Raw genomic sequence first — 16,377 nt, forward strand, 5'->3', positions numbered from 1 at the left:
TACCTATGTTTGGGAAGTTTTCCTTAATTATTTCTGTGAATAACCTTTGTAGTTCTGTTGTTTGTATCCCAGCTTCTTCATTCACATTCTTTATTCTCAGGTTATATATCCTTTGTTGTCTTCTAGCGTTTGTATTGTTACTACTTGTTTCCTTGTTATTTTTTAAAAAGTTTTCCCTTTCATAATTCCACATTGTGAAACTGTCCTCCAGTTTGGATAATCTATCCTTAGTTTCTTTCAAGCTGATTTGCCATCTTTCCATAGAGTTTTTAATTTCCTGGTGATCTCTTTGAATCTGCCTCATGTATTCTATAGTTTTTTTTTATATTCTTCACCAAATGGTTCTCTCCTTTCTTTGAATTCCTCCCTTCTTCCATCTGTGTCTGCTTGTTGGTTGCTTAGTATCTCTTTTATTAATCTTTTTATATCTTGCATTACTTGGCTAAACATTTCACTATTCAACTTGTCTATGGGGTCCCGAATATATCTGTTCAGGCCCACTGTGTCTGATATGGCATGTTTGCTGTTCTGATTCTCCTTTGTATTTTCCTGTCCTGGGTCAATGTTCTCAGGGTTGGAGCCTGGGGACCTATTGTTGTTGCTTCCTCTTCCCATCTTTTTTGCTACTTCCAGGAGGCCCCAGTTTCTTTCTTTGTTGGTTACAATTCTTCTGAAGCATGTTGGCTAGATGACCCTTCACACTGCCGTGTGCTAGTGAGTTGCAGGCAGGGACAGCATATGCTGGCTTCTCCCCTCTGGATCAGTCAAGCTGCTGTAGCCTGCACTACTGTATTAATTTGTGCCACCTCCCCTCCCGACCAGACAAACCTCCAAGGCCCCACTGGCCAGTGTGGTTAGTGTGCACCATTGCTGCAGGGACTTGACCTTGGATAGCCTATTGGGTCTCAGCTGGGTCACATGACCCAGGGCTAGCTCACTCCACCAATCCCATTTGGGAAGGGAACAACTGACTGAAGTCACTGCTGCCCCTTGTACTTGCCAGTTCTTCCTGGTCCTAGAATGTTGTCCGCTGGAGCCCCGCTATTTATGAAATGGCTCCACTCCTGTCACTCACCACAGGCCAATGTAGGCACCCTGCCAACTCAGCCCTCTGTTCCGCTTGCTGACCTCTAAACTCAATGTAACTGCACTTCCAGTGAATCAAAGTGGTGGTATCTCGGACGGCTTGGCAAGTCATGGTGGGATCTCGGCAAGTAATGGTGGGATCTTGGCAAGTCACAGCGGGACCTCAGATGGTTGGCAAGTTGCCTTTCTTCTTGGGACAAGAGAATTCATCTCCCTTTGTTTGGGGCTCCTCACTCTGTATTATGTTGAATTCTAAGTTGACTATCTCAAGGAGCTTCGTTAGCCAGTTGTTATCTATCTGCCATCTTTGCTCCACCTAGTCCTGTTCTTGAAGTCATTGCATGTGCTATCTGCAGAAGTGTTCCATTTTATTGTTTCAGTTTCATGACCTATGTTTGGCTCTTTCATCCATTTCGAGTTGATTTTTGAAAAGTGATCTAATTTCAGTCTTCTACTTATAGAAACCCTATTTTCCTAGCAATAGGTGTTAAAGAGAATGTGTTTTTTCCAATGTGTGTTTTGACTCCTTCATCAACAGCTGGCTGTAGCTACAGAGATTTCTGTGTCACCTATTGTTCTATTCCATTATTCCATTGGTTTAAATGTTTGTTTTTTTTTTCCTTTTTTATCAGTATGGGGGATTGAACTCACAACCGCATGCTTGCAAGGCAGGTGCTTATGCTGCTGAGCTAAATCCCCAGCCCGTTTGTTTTTTTTTTATCAGTACCAGCAATCAAACTCACGACCATGCGCGCGCAAGGCAGGAGCTTATGCTGCGGAGCTAAATCCCCAACCCCCTAAATATTTGTTTTTATGACAGTACCATTTTTGTTACTATTGGTCTGTAGTGTATTTTTGATATTATGTATTATATTTTGCTTTAGTTTTTGATTAGGCTATTCTGTATTCCATGTTTCCATACAAATTTTAACACTGTTTTTCCTAGTTTTGTGGTATCCTTTGTATTCTGATGGTGACCGCACTGGAGGCTGTAGATTGTTTTCCATGGCTTGGCCATTTTAATAATATTAGTCTTTCCATTTTCTAATGTCTTCCTAAATTTCTATCTTTAGTGTTCTGTAATTTACATTGTACAGGCGTTTCACTTCCTTGGATGTTTTCTAGGTATTTTTGAAGCTACGATCAATGAACTTTGTCTGATTTTTTTAAATTTTTTTTTTTTTTTGTCTTTTTCGTTTTTATCGGTACCAGGGATTAAACTCACCACTGCCTGCTTGCAAGGCAGGCATTTATGCTACTGAGCTAAATCCCCAGCCCCTGTCTGATTTTTCTTGCTGACCTCTTTATTAGTGTATAGAAAAACTAATGTTTTTTAAACTTTTTTTCTCTTGCTATGTTGCTGAATTTGTTCATATCTAAATACTGTTTGAAGTCTTTAGGATCTTTTAAGTCTACGATCATCTGCAGATAACTTGACACCTTCCTTTCCTATCTGCAGCCCTTGTATTTCTTTCCCTTGTTTAATTGCCCCAGCTAAAATTTCAAGTAACCATGCTGAATGTGGACATCCTTGTCTTATGTTATCTTTCTATACTAATGTCTTTTTTTTTTTATTGGTACCAGGGATCGAACTCACAACTGTCTGCTTGCAAGACAGGCGCTTATGCCGCTGAGCTAAATCCCAAGCCCCCATGTACTAATTTCTTTAGGGCTTGCTCATTTAGACAGAGCCTATTTCACAGTTTCCTAGCCCTTCCAGATGCATCACTTTGGGGTAATCCCTGTGTATTTAGTTATAAGTAGTCTTTACACGAAGTGCTTGGAGTGTAGGAAAGACAGACGTCACTCCAAGTTCAAGACAGGATGCTCTGACATTCCTACTTTCAGGTAGCTTGTAACAAGCCTTCATTTTCAGCTGATTTGTACAAATGAGGAAAATGTTAGGATTTCTTTCTTTTTATATTTGGTACTCGAATTGAACTCAGGACCCCATGCTTCCCAGGCAGGCGCTGTACTACTGAGCTAAATCCCCAGCCCCAAAATTAAGCAGAATTTTAAGGAATCATCTAGCAAGGCTCAGGCTTTATAGTGCTCCTTTTCCTTCCTTACCCCAACACGTAAAAGTCTCTCTCAGATGGTCTCTCTAATAAGTGAGAAATAGGTACGTGTCTAAAACAGTTGATTAATGGAGGAAAAGTATGTTAAAATCTATTCCAGGTCGGGGCTGGGAATATAGCTCAGTGGCATAAATGCCTGCCTGGGAAGAACAAGGTTCCGAGTTTGGTTCCCTATACCAAAAAACAAAACAAAATCCATCCCAGGTGAGATCAACTTTAAAATGCAAAAAATAAAAGCAAGAATACAGGTGATTATCTCAAATACAATAATAAAAAGACTATATAGTATACAATTTACAAAAAAGTAAGCAGGATTAAGCAGATCAACAAAGTAACATAGGTGGGTTACAATGAACTAGTTAATAAGAAAAATGTGAGCAAAAAAAAAAAAAAAAAGAAAAATGTGAGCGTATAAATGGAAATGAACAAAAAATTAATCTAAGTTAATGTATGACAGTTAATGTATGACAAACAGTCATACCTGTTGACCAAAGAAAATGCCAATTAAATTTAACAATTAAACACCAATCCAAAATGTACATTTGACTACCATCTAAAGCCTGGTGCCAACCTAAGGTCAGTGCAACGTTATGGATGAGATGGAGCAGGCTCCTAGTGCTGGGAAACTAACAAAATACTATAATTATAAACCTTTCCAGAAAGCAGCTTGACAGTGAGCCTTAATAGCTTTAACAATATTCAAATACTTTGATCCAGCAATTCTGCCTCAACAATTCATGGTGAAGAAATCATAATCCAGGGCTGTCTCCACAGGAGCACAGGTGCATTTGGCTGTGTGAAACAGAAACCTGGCAGAGTCTTAAACAAGGAGAAGATTCCTCTCCTGGGTATCAGGATGTGCAGAGGCCCGCAGTTGGTCAAGATCCAAGCTCTCAGGTCTTCCTCTGTGACATTGAAAGCAAGTAGGTGTCTTCTTTATGTCTGACACTGGCTCTGGTATACTCAGGTTTCACATCCTTGCTCGAAGCAGGGCAAAGAGGAGGGCAAGGCTCGTGCCCAGTGTGCCCGTCTGTGTCAAACCCCTGGCAGCTTTTCCACACAGGCTTCCATGTGCAACTCTCTAACGCTCCAATGGTTACAGAACCTCTCTCGGCAGAAGCTGGGGAGAGATTTTAAGCTAGGTACATTATCATCTCCTCAGCCAGAAGCATGCTTCCACTAATAAGGACAATGTAACAGGGAGTCTGTCTTAGTAGGAAATTCTCTGTAACTGTCAATCTCAGGTTTTTGAAATTTACAGATCTCGAAAATGTTCACAACATAATACCAAGTGAGAAGCAAGACAGAGAACATACTAATATAACATTAGTTTACTTTTAAAAATATCATTTACATATCTACACCCACACATGGGGAAAAATGCTAATTACCACCAGTTGTGGAGATGTCTGCCTGTAATTCCAGGACTCTGAGAGGCCGAGGCAGGAGGATCACAAGTTTAAGCCCTGGCTGGACAACTTAGTGATATAAGACCATCTCAAAATTTAAAAAATTAAAGGAGCTGGGAATATATCCCAGTCCAAAGACCTTAGGTTCAACCTCCAGTACCATAAAACAAAAACTAAACATTATTTGTAGGTAACATCTACATACTGTAGTCGGTATTTCTAGTCTGAGTGGTAACAACAGATAGAAATTTTTCATTTTATTTTTTGCTATATTTTCTAAATTTTCTATAATTGTGTAGCTGGAAAAATGTTATTTTAAAAAACTCAGGAAAAATATTATTTTACAAAATACTTCATACACTTTCCAAGGAGACCAGGCTGAAATGTTTGTGCTCACTCATTTTCGTCGTCATTGCCAAAAGAAAGGAGGCTGCTATTTTTGATTTGCTTCTGTGAGTTCTTTTTTGGTGAATCTTGCTTATTTCCTTCATCCTCATTTGTCTTCTTCTTTTTTGAGCTTATTGTTAAACCTGAGTATTTTTCATCTGAGGGCCGCTTGACTGGTTTTCGATACATGATTCTTCCATCTGTTGGAGCTGGTTCTTCATCTGAAGCAAAATAAAGGTAAAGAATTTTCTTCTCCCTCATTATTCTACTATTAGTCAAAGTGCCAGGAAAATCTCGCACTGCATTTAAGGCTGTCCTCGAGTCCGTGCAGTCGGCCTTCCCACCGCCCCTTGCTATGTGCTACTTGGGTGTCTCCTGACTCAGCAGAAGTTCCCTGAGCTCCTGTTAGTCACCACGTGGAAACAGTTGGGACCAAACCTGGGACTCTGCAGGTCTACCTGAGGTCTACAGCTGTGCTGTACACCCAGCCCATCAGGCTGTTTTGTCTGCAGTACTGGAGAATGAATCTAGGGCTTTCACACTGAGCTACATCCTCAGCCCTTTTGTCCTTTAAATTTTTTTTAATTTTTATTTTGAAACAAAGTCTCACTCAGTTTCCCAGGTTCCTGTCAAACCTTCCATCCTTCAGCTTCAGCTTCCCAAGTGCTGGGATGACACATGTTTATTGCTGTGTCTGGCTTTAAGGGTTTCAAAAGGGAAACAGTACTTTCCTCTATAGCAATGTAATGTTCAGAAATAATCAAATTATACTACATAGTACTTTTTATACACTGCACCCCAGGTACCAATTACAGCCAACCACAGGAGGCTGAGGCAGAAGGACTGCCATGAGTTTGAGGCTAGCTTGAGTTCCATAGTGAGTTCAAGGCCAGCTTGCACTACATAGTAAGACCTTGTCTTGAGGAAAAAAGAAAAGATACCAACTACATATACTTTGTTGACTGGTTATAAACCTATTACCTATTAAAGGATGCTCTTATTTAAATTTTCACTTAATCCTCAAACAACTAAAAAAGATAGGTACATTCATTGTCTCCATTTTACTGGCAGGAACTTGAGGCTTGGAGATGAAATAATTTGCTCCAGGTTACATACTGTAGCTAGTAAGTGTCAAAGCCATGACTTGAACCAAGGACTGTCTCCTTCAACAAACCACACTGTTACATAAACTACAACCCTTTCATACTCCTTGCTCTTCTGGATCATGAGAAAACCCAGATTACGTTCAGACATACCTGCTTTGGCAGCCTTTATTTCTGCTTTGATTTTCATGACTTCTTCAGCTGTCAGGTCTCCCTTTTTTAAAACCACCACTTGGGGCTGTTCATCTTCTTTGTCACTGTGATCACCCTCTTCATCTGGGAGCTGAGGCTGGATTCTCTAGAGGAAAATGCAAATACAAGTAGGTTGCTGAGTCTGACCCAGACACAACCACTGCTTTGGAAGCAGCTGTAATGATTAAGGTGAGAAAAATAACTATCAACTCAAAGTGGCAAAAAAAAGTTTTTTCAAGTAACTCCAAAGAGCCTACTTCACCATTTCAGGGAACAGGTCTACCTGACAGTCTCCCTGCAGTGCCTGTCCAGTGGGCCCCACTTCCAGCTTGGCAGGACCCCAGCTGGCAGCTACTTGTGTTGGGGCCCTCTGCTCTGGGCAATGCTGTCACCCCCAGCCTACTCAGGGCAGCACTGCACTATGTCACCTCTCTTTGCTTCTCATCAACACTTCTCACCTCATCACCCAGTTAGACCAAAAGTAGTCAGACACCCTCAAAGTATAGAAAGTAGCGAATATTCTTTCCCCTACAGTATCCCTTTAACAGCTTCAACTTAGTGAATATGCTATCAGCTATTTTCCAAGTGTCTACAAATATGTAAGTATAAAAAACGTTCTTGATACAAACATACTATATTCTGCGATTTCTACTTTTCCAGGTTTAAATCACACAATTTCTGAAACATAAAGAACAGTGAATAACATAAGGAAAACCATGTGATCCTACTATAGAGGTTATAAATGCTAACATTTGCCAGTTGGTTAAGACTTTTTTAAACTGCAAGATATCAGAAAAGCCTCACGCCAACTTTTCAGTCAAAAATATTTTTGCACAATACTTTGAATACACATAGGATTATCTGATTTTATATCACTGCCTTGAATTATGCACACAGTAGTCATCCCATAATATATTGTACACTATAAATTAAATTTTGGTTGTTTCTAGTTTTTTAGTACTGTAAGAAAAATCTTATATGCATATTTGCTCACTTTTAGAAACATAAATTCTGAGAAGTGGATTGAAAGATGTGCACACCAAAATGTGTCTGCACATGTGATTTAAACAGCTCGTTATTCCACTTCTTGGAGCCTTCCCCGTCTTCACCAGAGCCTTGCACGACTCAGCCTTGCCTCTCACCACTGCTTTACTCCTCTCTCAAAAGATCCAGACTCCACCCAGGTTTTAATATTTGGTTATCCATGAACATATCCACTCTTTTCCTCCCCTCTTAGTGGAAGCACTGGCCCTAAGTGTCCTAAAAAAATTCACTTCATACATGCTCTACACAAAATGCTATGCCATTACTGAAAGTAGTGGAAAAAGTTTTGGTGTGAATCACTCAGGGTGGACACCTCGGCAAACTTAGCACTTGATTCTCTCTGAGACCCTGTCCTAGACAGGCGTGGCTCTCTCCTTACTGAAGCTTTTCTATTCAGCCCGGCATTCTAACGGTTTTGCTTCGTTTTTTTTTTTTTTTTAATTAAGTACTTTATGGTAAGAACAAAGCATAAAAACAGATCCAAGCCAGGTTGTTTCTCCAAAGAGGTTCCAGGCTCGTGCTTTAGAAAATGATGTCATTTGATCCAGTGGCCTCAGTTGCCATATCTGGGAAACGGGCGACGCTGTCACGTACCCTGCTCACAGGACCTGATACGAGTGAGAAAGAAGAGACAGGAAAGTGGTATTTCCTATCTCCAAGGACCAGGCGCTTGTCTTACGTCAGGTCGTTTCGAAGAACGCACTGCTGGGAAAAGGTGAGAGCTCCCAGATGCAGAAGGCTGTCACATTCTGGGCAGGACAGGGCCGAGGTCCGACGCCCACCACAAGAGAGGTGAAAGGTTGGACCGGTTAATACAGTCTTCTGGAAATGGCGGAAGTCAGCGGTTCTGAAGTAGCGCGACCAGCCCGGGCTCACCTTGGTCTCCACGGTGGGCCCTTCCCGATAGCCGACTCGCTCTTTGAAGCGAGACAGGAACGCGGGCTCGGCGGGCTGCACGTACGACACTCGGTTTCGCTGGCTCATGTTAGCTCAGGGTAAATACAAGTCCTCTGGGCCGCGTCGCATAGTTCGGAGGCGACGGCGCCTACACAACACGTCACGAGGTTACGCCCCCACCCGACGCGAAGGTGGGTCAGGGGGCGGTGCCCGTGCTTGCGTCAACGTCCGAGCGCCAAATTCAAATTGCCGCCATTTTGAGCGGGCGGGTTCCCGGCGCGCGGCACGGCAGGGAGCCAGAGGCGAAGGTTGCGCGGCTCTAGGACCTAGGAAGGCGGCCGCTATGGCACCTGGATGCAAAAGTAAGGGAAGCTTGGCCTCGCCACTCCGTCCCTGGCTCCTGACCGTGGGGTTCCCTACTGGGAGGGAGCGCATCCCTCGGTCCCTCGCTGACTGTAGTGAGCGGGATGCGCCGCGGGGAAGCCCGCGTCCTCGCTGTCTCCCGCGTCCTCGCGGGCTCGCCCCTTCCGCAGGTCTCCGCGTCCCTGCCTTTCTGGAAGAGAAAGACTTATTATCCAAACGCTCCTTCCTCCTTTGGAGAGCCTCTCCTCAGCTACGGGGATTTGCAAGCAGGGTCCCCGACCCCGGGCCCCGGTAATGCCTGAAACCTGATAGCGCCCTGGTGCTGGACCCGGGAGCGCGCTGCCTGTCCCGTGTGTCCGGGCCTCTGTTTACGCGGGCCTCTGTTTACGCGTTTCGTTAAAGAATGAGGCGCAGCGATCGCAGACAACATCCTGTTAGCGATAGCCAGGTGCATGAAGTCTTTCTCGAAATCTTTTACGGTATTGCACTCGCTCTCCGTCCTGGCTGTGAGATGACAGATTGTCTACCTTAGTGCGGTGAATGACACGGTGTGGCAGAGGCTCTGCAGGTGACTTGACTTGAATTCAAGCACTGCGATCTACTAGTCGATCTGATGATCTGATAACAGCGAGGCTCCTGACTATCGGCAGGCCGGCGGTATAGATTCAGCGGGTGTCCTGCGCTGGAGGAAGCAGGGTCCTTCTGAACCAGAAGAAATAAAGGGAGAAGGCAGACATGGTGAACGTTTAAATTGAAAATAAAAATTATTACAGTGAAAGACATTACCAAGAACGATGGACAGTCTGAAGAGAGGGAGAGAATTTTGAGAGGGATTGGTGTAACTTTATTTTTTAGTGTAATAGTTTTTTTAAAAAAATAATTTAGGGGATGGGGATTTAGCTCAGCGGCATAAGAACCTGCCTTGCAAGCAGGCGGTCGTGAGTTCAATCCCTGGTACCGATAAAAATAAATAAAACAAATAATTTAGCATTCATCGTATTTTTAGATGGCTTTCACAGATTGATTAATTGATTGATGTACAGGGAATCAAATCCAAGGCCTTGCACATTCTAGGAAAGTTCCAAGGGAGCTTCTAATGTCACAATTCAGTGACAGCCACTTGATGAACTTTTGTTCTTTTAATCTTTTGTTGATCATTTGTTTAGACTGAACATCGCTACAGCTTAGTAGAGGGAGATAGATAGAGAAGAGGTCCAGGGCCAGGGGTGCCCACTGCCAGGTGTGGGTGTGAGGAGACCAAGGTTAGGAAGCACAGTTGTAACCACCTCTCATGACTTTTCACCTTTTTTCTAGCTGAGGTACGCAGTGTGATAACGTCTCAGTCCAACCAACCAAGGTAAGAAGACTTTGTCTCCCCACCCCAATGAGTTATTGTACTCTAAGAAAATAGCTTCGTTATATGTGTATTATAGCAAACCTGCAATGTGGCTTACTAAATGTGTTTTTTATCCTTTTTCCCTAACTGATATGTTAAGTGACCTAATTGCTATGTTGAGCAATATTCTCCTCTGTAAAGAATTGCAAGAATCTCACCTAATTGATATGTTAACCATTGTTGCCCTCTACAAACTACAGCAGTTGTGCTAAAACAAGCTAACAAGGGTTGTTAATCACTGTTAGGCACCTCTATTCTCCACTAAAGAGCTAAGGAAAACTAGGATGGCCCACTAATTTACACTTGTTTGAAGTAACTTGCTTGTGTGCAGAGAGATTTGCATATGAGTTTAACCCTTTACCTGACCTTGATTCCCTTCCCAGAAAGAAAAAAAAACATAACTGCCGTTTTCTGTTCTGTATGGCGCCTTATTGCCTCCCTCTCCCCTTACCTATCTATCTAGGCTAGGTCATAAAGAATTTGGATTTCTGGTGACCTCTTCCCGACCCGGTGATGATCTGTCATAAAATGTGCCTTAGCTTCAGAGAAATTATAGGAAAATGTTGTTGCTTAACCCTAATGCATCAAAAGGGTTAAGTTCCAAATCCTTATGAAGGCTTAAGTTTCAGCTTCTTGTAACTTTCAACCCCTTCCCACCTGTTAGTGTTAAGGAGCTGTCCTGAGATAATTAGCTTTCTACTTTCTTCTCCAAATGCTATTGCAGATAATTCTTACCTGCAGGATGGGAGTAACTCTCCCGAGGTTGTCAGAACTAAGTGGACAGCTATACAGTTTCCAGATTGGGGTCAACAAGTTTGATGGCTCTGCAGGTTTCTTTGTTTCTCGCCCCGCCCCTTTTCCTCCAGCCTCTTTTTAAAATCCTCCCTTCAGTCTCTAGCACGCAGTCTCCAAATTGGCTCCCGGAGACTCGTCACCAGGCCTGAAAATAAAGCCTTTGCTTCCCAAATTTCAGTCTCTTACTTCCTTGGATTTTATACCGGGGCCCGAGTTATAACAGTTATCTAGTATTTCTAGAAGAACTATGTCGCATAGTAAAAGGACTTGTTTATTTAATCCGGCTGAATGGAGAGGGGAAATCCCATATCTCCCTGCCTCTATTTACAGGCTAAAATGTTGAATAAGTTGCATAATTCTCCTGTGGAATCACTGGTCCTGTCAGTGTTTGTGTCTCCTTTACACGAACTCCTTTTGAGTTTGTTTCTAGTGAAAGATGGGGGAGGTGATGTCATAGAGTAGTAGATTAATGCAGGCCTGGGTCGCATTAGACTCCTCGGAGTGCCCAGCATAGATGGGGTGGCTCTGTCAGGGGCCTCATTATCTGCATGTGAGAGGTGATCTGAGACCCAGGGCCTCTGACTGTCTTCTCTGAAAATTTCTTTGTTACCTGTTTTTTATTTTTTATCTTTTTAGTAACGAAGGCGATGCCATCAGAGTTTTCATCCGAATCCGTCCACCTGCAGAGGGCGTGAGAGCCAGGACAGCGGATGGAGAGCAAAGCTTGTGCCTCTCGGTGCTTTCCTCTACCACCCTGCGGCTGCACTCCAACCCTGAGCCCAGGACCTTCACGTTTGATTATGTGGCCGACATGGACACCACTCAGGTAGAACCAGACTGTGGAAGGCTCTGTTATTTGTAAGGGCTTCATTTTTGGTCTTACTAGTTTGGCAGATTTCTAATTTTTTTTCTGTTTATTCCCAATACTGGGGACCGAACCGAGGAGCACATTACCTCTGAGCTGCACTCCTAACCATAGAGGAAGGGTCTTGCTTAGTTTCCTGGGCTGGCTTTGTACTTGTGAGCCTCCTGCCTCAGCCTCCGGAGTAGCTTAGATTGTAGGCATGCGCCCTCGCTTTCCTTTTCTCTTCCATGATGGGAGTTAGTGGGATGCAGTTCCCAGAGCCACTTAAATGACTGACTGCAGCTGGCCACCTACTTTAGAAATTAGCACCACTGTGATGTTCATAACTATTTTCAGTTAAGATCAATTCAATTAAAGTTCAGTCAGCACTATCCAGTAGGACTGTTCTGCAGTGATGGGAGTGTGTTATGTTTGAGCTGTCCACTAGAGTCCTCAAGCGACCATGTAAGTGTACGTTAAGAGCCAGCTATGGGGGCTGGGGATTTAGCTCGGCGGCATAAGTGCCTGCCTTGCAAGCAGGCAGTCGTGAGTTCAATCCCTGGTAGCGATAAAAAGGAAAAAGACAAAAAAAAAAAAGAGCCAGCTATGGTGGGGCACTCCTGTAATCCCAGCACTCTGGAGGCTGATGCAGGAGGACTGCCGCACATTCAAGACCAGCATGGTTACATACTGAACCCAAGGCCAGCCTGGACTACACAGCAACAGTCTGTTCCCATATAAATAAATACATAAATAAAATTAATTAGAATTAGATAGAATTGTGTCTCATATGCATTAGCCATATGTGGCTATTAAGCACTTGAAACGTGGCGAGTGTCTTTGATAAACTAAGTTTTATTTAATTTTAATTAAATTTGAACTCAGATGATGGCACACACTTGTAAACCCAGCTACTCAGGAAGCTGAGGCAGGAGTGTCAGAGTTTAGGTTAGCCTGGGCCACTTAATGAGATCTGTCTCAAAGTGTGAAATGATGTGAAATAGAATATAGCGCTGCATGTGGGGTGCATACTGGTAATCTCAGCACTCGGGAGGCGGAGCCAGGAGGACTAAGCTGGAGCCCAGCTTGGGCAGTTTAATGAGACCCTGGCCCAAAATGTAAAAAGGGCTGGGGCTAGAACTCAGTGCAAAGTCATACCCTCAGTTCCCGATGCTGGGGAAGGGGGCACTGGGAATGGAGCTCAATACTGAGCATACGCAGGGCCCTGGTTCAGCCGCTGCTGCCTCAAACACTAAAATAAACCACACCCACACAAACTTCAGAAGGCTGCGTCACGAGTGGCTTCTGCACACACATCGCAGCTCTTATTTCCTTCGACATTGGACCGTGTGTGAGAGGGGCCGTCACATCTTTAAATCTTCATTCTTTATCCAGGCGCCGTGGCACATGCTTGTGATCCCAGCACTTGGAAGGCTGAAGCAGGAGGATCGTTGCCAGTTCAGGACCAGGCTGGGCTACAAAGTGAGCTCAAGGCCAGCTTGAACTGCACAGTGAGACCCTGTCTCAAAAAGACAAAACAAAATAAAAACACTTTATTCTTTTCATCTAGAACTATAAACTGAGCCATGTAGATAATTTAAAATTTTCTAGTAGTCCCTGGTGAGGCTTATTTTAAAAACATCGTGTCTCAAAAGGCCTAACTCCTCTTTTATCCCGTTTGGTGGTGCTGGGATCAAACCCAGGAGCTCCTTACTACTATCCTATATCCCAAACCCTTTTTAGTATTCATTCATTCATTTTGAGGCAGAACTGCATTTTTGTGCAGTTCTGGCTGCCTTGAACTCACTTTGTAGTCCAGGCTGGCCTCCACCTCTCGCTGCCTCAGCCTTCTGAGTGCTGGGATTGTAAGCATGCACCACCACACTTAGCATCAATGTAAGTTATTAAAGAGATGGTTTTCACTCTTTTTTTCTAGCTCAGTCCTCAAGATCTGGAATACATTTCCTCTTGCAGCACCTCAGTCTGCATTAGTTTCAGTACTCGGGAGCCACATGTGGCTCATGAACGACATAGTGTTGAGTTCTTGCAGCCAGGGATTTAGCTCCGTGGTGCAGCGCCTGCCTGGCAAGCACGGAGGTCCTTAGTACAATTCCTGGTACCAAAAAAAAAGGAGTTCTTGCATCTTTGATAAGACTCCAAAGATATATATGAAAATGGAATTTATATTAGTTGGTACAAACTTAGGAGAGAAAAACTGAAGAAAATATAGAGCTCTGTATTTTACATCAGTACCAGTATAATTACATGCAAAATGCAGTACAGAATATTGTATAAAGTTTAGATGTACACTTTTAAAAAAATTTTTTATTTTAAAAAATTGAAACAGATTTATAAACTAAACAATATTGATACCTTAAAAAAATGTACAAACTGGGCATGGTGGCACATGCCTGTAATCCCCACATTCTGGGAAGCCAAAACAGAATTTCAAGTTCTCCTGTTTCAGAAACTTGGTAAGACCATGTCTCAAAATAAACAAAGGGCTCAGTGTGAAGGCCCCAGGTTCAATCCCCAATATGGAAAAAAAGTACAAAGGCAGGTGAGGTGACTCCACCTGTAATCTCAGTACTGGGGGGCTAAGGCAAGAAGACCTTGAGTTCCAGACCAGCTGGGATGACAGAGCAAGACCCTTTCTCTAAATTTATTTTTAAAAAGTCAAACATGGGGGCTGGGGTTTTAGCTCAGCAGCATAAGCGCCTGCAGTCCTGTTCGATCCCTGGTACCGATTGAAAAAAAAAAAAAAAAGAAAGTAAAAAAGTCAAACATGGTGGCATATGTCTGTAATCCTAACATTCTTTTTTTTTTTCTTCTTTTTTTCCGGTACCGGGGATCGAACTCACGACCGCCTGCTTGGCAGGTGCTTATGCCACTGAGCTAAATCCCCAGCCCCAATCCTAGCATTCTAAAGGCTGAGCCAGAAGGGTCACAAGTTTGAAAAAAAAAAGTGTAAACTGTGTGTCACATAGAAGCAGATAAAATTAAAGACAATCCAGTCCTCACAAAGGCAACTTTCTCAGGACTGGGATGTGGCCTGGTTTCTAATGATGCGGGTCCAAAAGGACAGGGGTCCATGTTAAGCCTGTAATTTATCAGGTCCTGATCTTGATACCCAATCTCCCAAATGAATGTATGGTGAAGGCTTAAATAAATGAGACAAGTGGTGTGATTTTAGGGCTCCAGGAGGGTCAAAACCCTTTAGCTGAGTTTGAGGGTCTGAGGGCTAAGACAAAGAGTTCTCTGGACGGCCCATTTTTATTAGGTCCTCAACAAAGAGCAAGGAAACTGAGGAAAGTGCAGGCAATGAGCAGGACCTTGGGAGTCACTTCAAGGATGTCTCCAAGTAGTAAATCACCTCAATTTAGGAGAACAATCTTATCTTCCTAAAGACATGGTAGGAGTGAGACAGGAGTAATTCCTGCAGCTACAGTCTCTATCTACTTAATTAGGGTTGGAGCCAACCCGTCTGAAGCTGTGGCCTTACCTTGCCCTTTGAGGTATCTCTGGCTTCACAGGCCACTGCAGGCCTCAGCCAGGACCAGTGATTCATAGAGGTTCACTTACTATGAATCAGCTCCCGTCGCAGGCAAGGGGCTGAGGCCTAGGACAGACTCACAGATAAATTTAGAAAGCTAGTTAGTTAATTTCAAATCCTTCTCAGAGCCACTTTGTAGCGGTCTCCAATCGTAATTGTACAAGGGATGCAAGGACCTGAATCCATTGACAGTTCAGCTGTCTTTGGTGAATTAGCCCTGTTCTGTAGTGGGTATAATCTACATGTCATCACTGCTTAAAAGATCTGAGCTCTCCGTTTTTACTGCAGGATGTGGTTTGGGAAGGGGCTTCTTGGTTCTGAAATGCTAACCTCCTTTGCACTCACCTTTCTAGGAGTCTGTGTTCTCGACAGTGGCAAAGAACATTGTGGAGTCTTGCATGAGCGGTTACAACGGCACCATCTTCGCCTAGTATGTGGCCGGCTGCGTCTGTCTGGAAGGGTACAATGGTCAATGCTAGTTCAGATGTCCTGTTGCTCTTTTAACAAATTATAGCAAACTCAGTGGGTTAAACAGCAGAGGTTTGTTTCTGCAGTTCTCTAAATCACAAGTTCAGCGCTGGTCTCACACCTCAACTAGCGATGGCAGCGCCATGGTTCTTTCTGGAAGGAGCACAGGAAAATCAGCATCCTTGCTTCTTTTTGTTCCCAGAGACCACACACATGGCTTTGCTTATAGCCCCGCCCCTTCCTGCTTAGTCAGGTTGCAGTCTCATAGGTGAGACCTGCCTGCTCACTCTGGGAAAGGAGAGTGCTGTGCTATGCTGTTTGAAGCCTTCTCTGAGGACATGGGGCTGTGTCCTGTGCTCAGTTACGTGTGTTTCCGGTTTCTGTGCCGTGTGTTTCCGGTTTCTGTGCCGTGGTCTGGTGTGGGTTGGTGCTGTCCTTGGGGGTCTAATCCAGTCCACGGCTCCTGTCATTATTCCAATTATTCCCGCCTTGACCAGTGGAATGTCCTTTCAGGCTGTTCTCTGTGCTCCCTCATGTTTGGTTTTTCTTTCTCTCCCCTCCCCCACAGGACTGGAGGTTGATCCCAGTGCCCCATGAGTGCTAAGCAAGCACTCTACCACTGCGCCACAACCCCAGTCCTCCTTATTTTGAGAGAAGGTCTCATTAATTGCCCAGGCTAGTTTTGAACTGCTGATTCTGTTGCCTCGGCCTCCTGACTGTCCAGGAGTCATGCTTTTGTTGCACAGGGTCAGCAGAACTACA

General features: G+C 43.8%; 2 protein-coding genes across 3 annotated transcripts in view; one reads left to right on the forward strand and one right to left on the reverse strand.

Moving 5' to 3' along the window:
• Positions 1-3,362: 3,362 nt before the first annotated feature.
• Kiaa1143 (KIAA1143 ortholog) lies at positions 3,363-8,364 on the reverse strand. 2 transcript variants are annotated; one of them, XM_063261024.1, is made up of 3 exons: positions 8,176-8,364; positions 6,217-6,361; positions 3,363-4,284 (listed from the first exon to the last, which is right to left on the reverse strand). In XM_063261024.1, the coding sequence occupies exons 1-3, from the start codon at positions 8,281-8,283 to the stop codon at positions 4,058-4,060; spliced, it is 480 nt and encodes a 159-aa protein (XP_063117094.1). In that variant the 5' UTR covers positions 8,284-8,364; the 3' UTR covers positions 3,363-4,057. The 2 variants fall into 2 exon arrangements, with proteins under 2 accessions (XP_063117094.1, XP_003477062.1); XM_003477014.5 differs by lacking the exon at positions 3,363-4,284 and adding an exon at positions 4,478-5,181.
• A 74-nt stretch (positions 8,365-8,438) lies between these two features.
• The window catches only part of Kif15 (kinesin family member 15), a 44,011-nt gene continuing 36,072 nt past the window's right edge, over positions 8,439-16,377 (forward strand). Inside the window, exons 1-4 of the mRNA XM_013140779.3 lie at positions 8,439-8,558; positions 9,874-9,916; positions 11,387-11,576; positions 15,501-15,577. Of these exons, the coding sequence (XP_012996233.1) occupies positions 8,540-8,558; positions 9,874-9,916; positions 11,387-11,576; positions 15,501-15,577 (329 nt within the window). The 5' untranslated portion in view covers positions 8,439-8,539. The remainder of the gene's footprint in view (positions 8,559-9,873; positions 9,917-11,386; positions 11,577-15,500; positions 15,578-16,377) is intronic.

Source organism: Cavia porcellus, unplaced genomic scaffold, assembly GCF_034190915.1.
Source record: "Cavia porcellus strain 051 isolate PalLab524CR breed Dunkin Hartley unplaced genomic scaffold, mCavPor4.1 scaffold_14, whole genome shotgun sequence".
Classification (NCBI taxonomy): domain Eukaryota; kingdom Metazoa; phylum Chordata; class Mammalia; order Rodentia; family Caviidae; genus Cavia; species Cavia porcellus.

Bases quoted from the DNA above. Each gene is read 5' to 3' on its own strand.
- Kiaa1143 (XM_063261024.1), bottom strand. From the start codon at position 8,283: ATGAGCCAGCGAAACCGAGTGTCGTACGTGCAGCCCGCCGAGCCCGCG. The intron at 6,362-8,175 runs GTGAGCCCGGGC...ATTTTCCTCTAG, and splicing joins GGCCCACCGTGGAGACCAAG to AGAATCCAGCCTCAGCTCCC. The intron at 4,285-6,216 runs GTATGTCTGAAC...ATCTCTCCCCAG, and splicing joins AATAAAGGCTGCCAAAGCAG to CTTCTGCCGAGAGAGGTTCT.